At 39.4% G+C, this 11501-nt stretch overlaps 2 protein-coding genes across 2 annotated transcripts in view; both read left to right on the forward strand.

The window, feature by feature from the left end:
• Positions 1–11501, forward strand: part of LOC307043614 (uncharacterized protein) — a 307614-nt gene that overhangs the window by 269188 nt on the left and 26925 nt on the right. The gene's annotated exons all lie outside the window — the stretch shown is intronic.
• Positions 1616–11501, forward strand: part of LOC307043613 (nuclear receptor subfamily 5 group A member 2-like) — a 22887-nt gene continuing 13001 nt past the window's right edge. The window contains exons 1-4 of the mRNA XM_079688174.1: positions 1616–1815; positions 3771–3889; positions 4204–4345; positions 5014–5669. Coding sequence (XP_079544300.1) covers positions 1794–1815; positions 3771–3889; positions 4204–4345; positions 5014–5669 — 939 coding nt within the window. The 5' untranslated portion in view covers positions 1616–1793. The remainder of the gene's footprint in view (positions 1816–3770; positions 3890–4203; positions 4346–5013; positions 5670–11501) is intronic.

An 11501-nucleotide genomic window follows, 5' to 3' on the forward strand; every position in this document is an offset into this window, starting at 1 on the left:
AAACACCAGTAATACAATCTCAGGACTCTTCGATATGGCTTTCAGCGTTCGTCAGTCATATTGACAAAGAAGGACGGCTTGTCAGATTCAGATTTCGCGCGCGTCTATGACGCTATCGCGTAGAGCTACGTCGATCCTTGCGTAATACGGAAGTGGGCGTGGTTAAATCTAAACTGGGTTGGAATAACGATAGACGCCTCATGCGCAGGTTAGCCACTCAGCATAAATTACCATTGAGATCTCGCCTGCTAAAAAGAGAACCAGCTTCGTAGTATACCCCCCTGGTGTTAGTTATGCGAAGCATAGTATACAAACAACATTAACATACAAGTACATTTAGACAACATTAGAGCACAACAACAAATATTGAGCCCTCATTTGTAGTACGCATCCTTTTTTGAAATGCAGAGATAAATCTGACACTTGAGGCACTTGATGTGTGTTTTCCCACTGCATCCGTCTGCCATGAACCCTACAGAAACCTACGTGTTTTGGCCCATAGTGGACAACGGGCCTTTTTTCTATAACTGTCTCCTGCTCTTCCTCAGTCAATGCCTCCTCCTCTGAGTAGTCAACCTCTTCCTCTTCCTCAATCCCTGCCTGTGGATCTTCATCATCTGACAGATCTATGTCTGAGTCTCCCTCAATGATTCTGTTCAGATTTCTCTCTGCCTCGGTTAGTGAGCTGCCTCCATTTGTGTCGTGTAAAATTGGGGAAATAAAAAAAGTTAACAAATCCCCATGTCCTCCTCAGAGGACATTCATAAAAACATTTAGTTGTAGGTCAAATCATTAATACACTGCTCTGAAAACTCACTACACTAACTCCTAAGATGTTCCCTTACTATAATTAATAAAAGATATTGAACTCACAACACTGGTAATTACAAAATTACAAACTTACCATTTCTCTTTCTACAAATAGTGCTTGTGTTGATGGATGCCATTTTGAAATACAATGAAATTATCTTTTTGAAAGCCACATATGTCATATGTCTGAAAAGCCCAGGATGTCCGCTGTGGGCAACAATTGGACGTAATGCTGTGGAATGTATAACCTAAAAGTAATGGACCAAAACCCAATCTGCACCACAGAGGACAAAAATGAATGGATGGGTCTCTGGAGGATTTATACAACCGTTATGATGATTATTGTCGTTACTATTACTATTATTAGTGTTATTATTATTATTATTGTTATTATTATTGTTGTTCTTTTTATCATTATTATTATTGTTGTTGTTTTTATTATTGTTATTATTATAAGTATAGTAGCATACGTATTTGTAGTAGTAGTACAAGTATTTATATTATTATTTATATTATTAGTATCATTATTTTAATAAAGCTGCATCATGGCAGAACTTGACATTGTATCCGGTCCGGAGTATTCACCTCTAGTGAAGCTAATATTGACAGAGTTAGGCTGGGTTTCAGAGGCGTGTACACATTCAGGAACATTTTAGAATCTCTCTCTAATCATAGAGACTCCTCTGTGTCTCCTCCATCTACAGCGAGCATCCGTCACGTGACTCCACGTCCACCAATGGCGTCGCGGCAGTGTAACTTTAGTGATAAGAGAAGCGCAGTAAAGAGCGAGTGGACGGAAGGAGTTCACTGTGAGATCTCCATGGTCCTCCTCACACACTCAGCCTAACAGCGGCCCTTCTGGCTCCAGCAGCACACACTCTGAGCATCCGGACTATCTTTGTGTTCATCGGTCTCAGGAGCAGGCTGCACTCCTCCAGCAGGTCTCAGATCAGATCCTCCCTGCCCGGCTGCTGTCTGCTCTCATGTTGGGAGACAAGGCTCACGGTAAGGCTGTCTACTGATCTGCACTCACAGCGTTCAAATACTATAGATAGGCCTACATATTGTATTTGTTTTTGACAGTCAATTAACCAATTGGAATCCAATATATTTAGGTAAGTGTTTAAATCCGGGGCTAAATGTGGCCTGAACAAATATATTAAAACTTAGGGGCATCACGACTTCTATAAATGGCTGCTTATTTTTTAGGAAGAACTGTCTTAAAACGAAATAACAGCCGTTTTAAATAGCCACGTTTCCGCCCCATTAAATTTGTTTTAAAGCTGAACCAAACAATCAAGTGAGAACAGCTGTTTAAAATAACACAAATAATTAAAACAGCACAAAGGTAAAATGTTACTGATACAAAAGCAATAACATAAACAAAAGACAATAATGACTAGTAGCCTAGTCGCATTAATTGAACTTGAAAATTAATAAATAGGATATTGCTTTAAGAATGCCAGTTAAAACTAAATAAATCAATTATAATACTCTTTCAAGAGTTTAAGTCCGGGCTGTTCCTGGTACCGCGCGATACCGCTCGAAGCACGCGTGCCCCTTGGACTGCATGACCGGGCGCGAGACGTCCTCTCAGCTGCCGCTTTTCACTGACATCCTCCCGTTTATTCAGTTCAATTCACATCTTTATGTCACTGTCCTGTGCAGTTGGCAGCAGTCAAATATTTTAAACAATACTTTTTTATATAATAATTCACACCGCGCACTGAGGCTGTGCACGCGCCGTGCAGCTGCTTTATCATTATATTAAAATCATATTTATCACCGTGTCGGCTCAAATACTGAGTGAGGGATTCATGTGTTACACTGTTCCCTCATGTGGCAGCTACAACTTCAACAGAGTCATTCAAAGACATCCGTGCAATTGTCAAATCCTCAATTACACTTTGGCCATATCTGATCCTACTCTGGAGAATAAATCCAACCGAAAGAAAATGCTTGCATGGAGCAGTTCTGCCGAAAAAGTAATAGTCTGCATTTATTATTGTTCTATTGGTAGTTATTAGTGGATATATACATATATTTATTTAAGACTTGTTTCAGTTCATGGAATATGGCAAATGCTATGCTTCATCATTCAGGTCTTTATATATTTGTTATTAATATATTTATATATGTTAATAGTTTACAATATCGTTGTGTATTTACGATGAATGCGAAAACTTAAACAGATGGTCTAATGATGAAATAATGTGGGAACACTTCCGAGATCAATATGTAGCCTATTCGTTTTTAGTTTAATTAATATATTGATAGCCTAGGTTTTGAGTAACGTATTGACTTATTGGTTTCTATTCAGGATTGTAATTAGGCCTTATTACAAAAACAAAACAATTATTATAACAACACCTACAAAGATACACACAGTAGGCTATTGCATTTTTGATTTTTTTTTTAATTAAAGTCTAAATATTATAATTTCGATCAAATAGTCACATACATAAATACATTGTATTTTGCGTTTAAGTTCTAGGGAATTTTGAAAAAATATATCAGTTTAAGTTTATTTAAATATATATTTTTATTTTCTTATTGGTTTCGTATATTTGTTGTCAGAATAACTTGCATTAAATGTCAATGTACGACAGCAACAACACGGAAGCCTAAATGAAACATAAATCACTAAGAAATAAAACCAAGTTTCGGGGGAGAAAGACGAAAAGAGACGGCGCGTTATTCGTTTTTGCGTAATTAAACACCACGTGACACCCTTGAAACACGATCAGATGAAAAACCATCCCATAACTCACATTTGGAATACCATTTATTCATTTTCGACATTTTCCTACCGACATAAAATCCTGCATGCTGTATTAGAATGTATCACTCATTGTGGTGCGTTGCATTTGGTGTGTGTGTGTGTGTGTGTGTGTGTGTGTGTGTGTGTGTGTGTGTGTGTGTGTGTGTGTGTGTGTGTGTGTGTGTGTGTGTGTGTTTAGGTGTCACTTTGAAGGTTATGGAGTACACATATGATGATGACCTGGAGGAGCTGTGTCCTGTGTGTGGAGACAAAGTGTCCGGGTACCACTACGGCCTGCTCACCTGCGAGAGCTGCAAGGTAACAGAAACACTGAGGTGAATGATAATATCATCACTTTCATCATGGGCCATATAAAACATGATCACAGCAAACTGTTTACAGTTCATCTCTAAATATAGTGGAATTAAAAATAATGTATCTTTGTTTTAAATGTTACTTAAAATATGAATGTGAATTAGAAAAATGCAACATTACTATTCGCTAAATAATGGTCATTGCTTTTACGCACACCATGCCTTTATGGAGCGTATATTATCAGCCGTGACGTGTTGGCTTTCTGAAATGATGAACACGTGTTGGTCAATGTCTCCCCACCCCCCCGCTCCTCTCAGGGCTTCTTCAAGAGGACAGTGCAGAACAACAAGAGGTACACATGCGCGGAGAACCAGGAGTGTAAAATCGACAAAACCCAGAGGAAGAGGTGTCCCTTCTGCCGCTTCCAGAAGTGCCTCAACGTCGGGATGCGGCTAGAAGGTACACATGAATATACCACCCGATATTCAAATACACCATGACTAATAATAATAATAATAATAATAATAATAATAATAATAATAATAATAATAATAATAATAATAATAATAATAATAATTATATTAATACTGTCACTATATCAGTGTATTACAATGCTTTTATTTATGGGAATAATAAAACCAGGCTTTATATTTATTTCCATGTCTTCTTCACTGTATTTTAGTTACAACAATAATTCCAATAATGTAAACTTTTTTTAAATTATAATTATATTCAGTTTTATGGTAGATTACTGTTGTAAAAACCTTTTAAATATTTCCTGATTTGTGGGCTCTCATATTATTTTCTCTACTCATGGGATTCATTCCCAGACAGCGGTGCAGGAAAGCACCTGCTTCCGCAGCAGAAAAAGGACACATTCTTAACTTGCTGATAAAGCCCCAGAGACTCCCCTGTTTTAAATCAAAAGCTCTATTTAGACTACAGGGAGGAGCAGAGCTGCAGATTCTTCTCAGCCCTATACATGGCAGTATGAATGAGCTACATTTTTTTCTTTACTCTGCCGCGACAGCACAGACATTCTGGTCAAATTCTAGGTGTTTACTCTGCTGTAGAAACATTCAGAAGTGTTTCATCTGTACATCTGTTCTTCACCTTTTGTATGACAGCGGTGCGCGCAGACCGCATGCGTGGGGGCAGGAATAAATTTGGCCCCATGTACAAGAGAGACAGGGCCTTGAAGCAGCAGAAGAAAGCTTTGATACGATCCAGCGGCTTCAAGCTGGAGAGCGCCGCTCCTCCGCCGGCTTCTCCGCTGCAGAGCGACTACGGCTTCACCGGAACCCTGCACAGCCTGCCCACCATCTCCAAGAGCCTGCTGCCCTCCACCCCGAGCTCCATCACCCCCACAGACTACGAGGCCAACCTCTATGGACCCCCGTCCCTGGGCATGGCCATGCAGTCCCACCTGCCCCTCACCACTCAGTACCAGTACCCAGCCTTCCCTGGCAGGGCGATTAAAGCCGAGTGTCCCGACTACACCAGCTCCCCTGAGTCTCTGACAGGATACCCCTACCCAGACATGTACCCCTCGGCCTCGCCTCAGCCCCCCAGCCTGCCTCCGCTAGTGCTGGAGCTGCTGCGCTGTGACCCAGACGAGCTGGTGGTGCAGAACAAGATCGTGACCCACCTGCAGCAGGAGCAGAGCGGCCGGGCTCGGCTGGACAAGCCCAGCACCTTCAGCCTCATGTGCCGCATGGCCGACCAGACTCTGTTCTCCATAGTGGAGTGGGCCCGGAGCTGCATCTTCTTCAAGGAGCTCAGGGTGAGTAAATCCCTCACCCTCACACAGGCACACACTCCAGCTGCTGGGGGCTAGTGTCTACAGCTGCACTCCATCATTTATTTCATATTATACACAATGAAAAAACTGAAACATTTACTTTTATTAAATGTATTATGTCAACAGATTTCACATTAGGTAAGATCAAAGCAATGATATCAAGTTTGAATAAAAAAAGATTAGGTTCAACTTAAAATTATTGCTTTCAACTAACCTAATACAGTGATGTGAAATGAGTTGCCATAATAGATGGAATTCAAATCAATGCATCATATGCACTGATTTTGGAAAATATAGAAGGACCAAGTTGCACATGATGTTGGCCCTGCACTGATTCTACTCCTCGCTCATTACGGCAAACATGTCCATTTGCTTGGTTCCTTTTGTTCTTTCCTCTCACTTTCTTTGCATCACTCTTTCTCCGGCTCACCTTAGATATCATGGCCCTCATTACAATAACAAAAAATGTGCGATGCAATGTTTGAATAAATCAACTGGTTTGGGAGTGGAAGGATCAGAATGATGACAGTATGGTTCCTCGTGAGCCTTTCTGCTCTAAAATACCTCTTTGCTCTGATTACTGATGATAATCACACACAATGATCATAATGTCTGTCCATTTGTTTTAGGAATGAATCAAAACTGAAAGGTGAACTTCAGAAAGACTGAACCCAGAGAGCTGTCAGAATGAAGCTGAGCGTTCACACACACCTTTAGAGCAGCGACACCACTCTCCTGTGAACGTGGAGAATCAGAAACAACAGGCTGAATAGAAACACAGATTCTAGTCGCCTTTATTGTAGTAATTCCCCCGCTCATAGATTGCCTCAAATTGTATAAATATATGAAATTCACCAACATTGTCAAGATATTCAAACTCTTAACTAATGCATTTAAAACAACTTTATTTCTGAAGGTCATTCAAAATTATTTTAAAGGCCTGCCTGCCATTGTGGATGTCCCAAAGAAGTCTTCACATTAATAATGACTTCCTTTATTCCTGTTATCTTTTGCTACCTTTCTCTCTCACAACACAACAAGGTAACAGCAGCAGAACGGCAAAAACATGGTTACATAACGTTTGCTCTGCTCACAAAGAGGTTGTTCTGTGTGTGTGAGGTATTTTAGGTCTGTACACATCACAGAGGAGAGCATTCAAGTTGATTTCAATAAATAAGATTGACTCGCTGACTACTTTAGAATAAACCTCCTTGAGTGTTTTTACATTATGCCTCTACATTTTATAGACAAATGTTGTACTTTTGATTCCATTACATGTATTTGACATAGTTAGTTAGTAGACTTAGGTTGTTATTAGAAAATATAAACCAACAAACGTTAGATCATATAACTAGAGGTTGGATACCCCATTAGCGAATCAATGAAGGCAAATCATCTCAGCTGTTACCACGTGCAACATCGAAATGATCAACACAGAAATGCACCAATTATGTTTATAGAATAATAAAAAGGTCTGTGGTGTTAAAAATGACTATTTTGCATTATGAGTTTTACTATGGAAGTATTTTGAAGTGTCAACACTTTTTTTACTTACAATTTTGAATGTAGGACTTTGCCTTGTAACTGAGTATTTTGACACTGTAGGATTGCTACTTTCACCCAAGTAAATCATCTGAGTACCTCTTGAAACTCCCCCAGTTGATTACTGACAATGAGGTCATTGTTTTTCAAATATAAAAAATGTCTGAAATGGTATGTTTGAATAATGCAAATCAAAGCTTCATCCAATGCTAACTCGAATTAAAAAAAAAGAAACAAATAGGCAAAGTAAAACACCTGACTGTGTGTTTTGGGATGTTTCCTTTCCACTGAAAAAGACATGATATGAAATCAAACTAACAATCCCAACTGACCATTTGTATGGAGTTGCATATATGTAGCACCTTTGGAGCATTCCAACCACTCTTAGCCACTGGAGTGGCAGTGCTTCCACGCTGGTCTTGTGAATAATTGACGATCCACCCTTCCTTCTAGTCCACTGCCGACACACAGTGTGCAAACAAACATGTTTAGTGTCTCGCAAGCTCTGCAAAAAGTTTTAACTGCACTAAGAGAAGAAAAAGATAAATGAAGCTTCACGATCTTACAAGATTGCATCATGCACACTGTGTGATCTTTCTGCAACAGGAGATGCCAGCGTCGTCTGGATGTAATGAGCTGCACACAGTTACAGTGCTGAGGGGGCCTGTGTTCCCTCAGCCCCCACAGTAGCTGTCCTCACAGACACATGTGGTTTAATGAGGGGACATGCATCAGTGTCCCGCTCCTCCGCAGCCAGCGTCTGTCTGTGAGCCGTCCCACACACACATGTACACACTTCTCATGACTCAGTCACTCAGCCAGATTGATGTCCCACGCTGGGGGAATCGATACAGTTGTTTAGGTGCTGGCTGGGGGTGCAGGGGTGGGGTCATAATTATTATATGACAAATCAGATCAGCCGGTTTCACAACAATGAAGAAAATATGACCTCATTCTGTGAGTCATCATATAATGTGCTGACGAACAAACATCTGTCGACAAGCCATGGTCAGACAGAATCAACAGATGACATGTTGAACTAAAGGTTGGTTCTGGCCTTGGTGAGATGTGAGATTCCTCTCTGACTTCTGATCAGTTTAAAGTATAACTCACGTCCATACCAAAAAACATATTTAAGCATATGTATGTGTATGTATGTACATATGTATGTATTGTAATGTATTGGAACTGAAACGTTGTCTTTAATTAAATCTATTATGTCAACAAATGTCCCATTTATTTAAACTTAATATTATTTATTTCCACTAACCTAATACAGTTATGTGAAATATGTTAACAAAATACATTTCATTAAAGTCAACATTTCAGTTTTTCCGTGTGCTCAGTGTTCCCTTCCTGCTTCACACACATTCACTGGTGGTCCCTGGGACTGCCTCAGGCTTACGTTATGTCTAGCTAACATGTTGGGCAGAATCTGAGCATGATCACTTGTCAATGTTTGAAATGCCTGCCGCACGTAAAGCTTCCTCTGTGTTCTGTTTGGATTCTGTGCTTGCACCAAACAGCAGCAACAGATCCAAGCGTCTTTGTCTAGCTGGATTTGTAAATGATGTGTGAAGTGGCACTACATTATGGCATTACAACTAGTCATATGAAAAGGTTAAAACACCCCCAATTACAAAATAAATCAAGACAAAAAAAGATTGGAAACATCGGTGCATCATGGCATTTTGTGTTCCTATATAATAAATGATAGTCTTATCATAATCTGAATTTGCAACACATTTGACATTGAATCTGCTCTCAGTGTCCAAATACCAAACCTAAAATATGAAAATGAATGAAGGTGATGACTGAATTCTTAGTTCCTTAGAACTAGCAGCTGAAGCATTTGCTGTCACTGTAACCTCCCTCATCTCAGAAACAAAGAGCACATTGTGGTTGTAACTTCTCCAGCAACAAGGTGTCTCTACACTCCCTGTGCAGACTGCTGTCATGCTGCCATGCATTTATTTTTCATTTGAGAAACTTTTTAGAAATAGCTATAATCACTATTTCATGCATATCAGAGCCTCACGCTGTCTAACCTGTTTGTTCTGAAGTTGATGACTGGAAGCTATACCACCAACCCAGTCTCACGGCATTTCATGTTATAGTCACAACATTTAATCTATTGATTCGTGTTCACCAACACGGTTTCCCCCTTTTTTTCGTGTCACACAGATCGATTTTAAAAGCAATGTATTTCTATTGGTAGTATGTTTCGTGCCTGCAGCACGTCTTTTTGTCCGTTCGGGTCTTGGAAGACCGGAAGCTGTGGGGTTCATAAAAACATGTTATTTTTCAGTATTCTGAGGCTCTGAGCCCCATTTATTTTCCTCACAGACGACAAAAAAAGTCTGACATTATACGATTTAAAATAAAAACAATAACCGTGGCTTGATATTGAGTAAGAACATGTTTTTATGAACCAAACAGCTTCCGGTCTTCCAAGACCCGAACGGACAAAAAGACGTGCTGCAAGCACGAAACATACTACCAATAGAAATACATTGCTTTTAAAATTGTTCTGTGTGACACAAAAAAAAGGGGAAAATCGTGTTGGTGAACACGAATCAATAGATTAAATGTCGTGACTATAACATTAAATGCTGTGAGACTGGGTTGACACCACACACATCTGAGTCTTTGCTTACACACGCTGAACACACTGAAAGTACATGTATAATATTATCATTATTATTATTATTATTATTATCTAGAAGATTTCACATAACTGTATTAGGTCAGCTGAAGGCAATTATGTTAAGTTGAACCTTGTATTTTTTATTGAAACTTCATATTATTGCTTTCAACAAATTTAATAAAAGTGTAATGTTTGTATGTGCAGTCTCAGTGCACCCCCTTAATACATTCATTCTCATACATGTAGGCCACACATATCTGAACCCACAGCTAAAGGCATGCCTCTGAGTGGTGTGTAGATGGTCTGCTGCACTATGTTATCCTCCCATCGTACACTGAGCCTATTATAATGTCTATGGGTGTCATATGAACACGTACAATGACGTTGTTCTTTTTTGTTGACTACACTGTTTTTTTTAATGATGGTAAGGATAGTCATTTTAAACTAGGACCATCACCATTCCCTTGCTTTGAGTGCCATGCCTTAACATAACCCTCAAAAACATTGAATAATGATGTAGTTGCTACGGGAAACGTATTGCAACGACGGATGATGTCAGGAAAATGACTGTGAGACATGCAGAGAGATTAAAGATAAGATAAGATATAATAATAATGCTGTTAGTTAACATATGTGATTTCTAACAGACGTGGCTGTAAACACATAATGTGTACAAAGTATTGATTCAGCCAACCTATATTAATGTAACTACGACTAATGATACATTTTTATTTAATCGTTTATTTGGCAGGGACAATGCACAGTAATGAACACTTAAAACATTAAAATGCTTCAAGCAGTGCCAGATTTAGCTTTGAGCTAATTTCCATCCGCAGTCCCTCACATAAAACATTTAAGAAATGTACATTTTTACAAACATAGCAAAAACAAAATACATGTTATGCAAAAAGTGCAAGAGAGCAAGAGCAGCATACACAAGTATTTACCACATGGCAATACAATATAGCAGCAACGACATATAAAGTGCAAGACAAGATACAAGAGATACATAAAGTGCAAGAGGAGATACCCCTGTGTTAAAGTGCATTTAGATGTGATTTCACATCTGTTTGTTTCTTAACCATTCTTTGAGTTGACCTTTGAAGCTATTGAGAGTGGGACAATCCCGTATCTCAGTTGGGAGGCTATTCCACATTGAGCTGCCTTTAATGGAAAGGACATTTTGTCCAAAAGTGGTCCGTCTGCGGTGGACCTCACAGTCTGGTTTCTGACCTAGTGCAGAGTCCAGTGTGTTTTTGTGGATGAATTCCCCTAAGGGGGGGGGGGGGGGGGGGGGGGGGGGGGGGCAGTCCATGTAAACATTTATAAATAAAGCATATACTTTTAAAAGACTTTAAATTGTCAAAACTCAAGAAATTGTGGTTCTCAAGGATGGTACAGTGGTGGTATGAATGTGGCTTTCTGTCAAACACCTTGATAGCTCTCTTGTACAGCTGTTCTATGGGTTTCAGGTTTGTGACACAAGCAAACGACCAGTTTGTCAAACAGTATTCAAGGTGAGATAGAATCATACAGTGGAGGTATGACATTGCAGCGTCGACAGTTAAGAAGGGTCTCATTTGTTTAACATTTTTCAAGTTGAATTTAATTGTATTTGATACTTT

Source organism: Notothenia rossii (genome assembly GCF_949606895.1).
Source record: "Notothenia rossii genome assembly, chromosome: 6".
NCBI classification, from domain to species: Eukaryota; Metazoa; Chordata; class Actinopteri; order Perciformes; family Nototheniidae; genus Notothenia; species Notothenia rossii.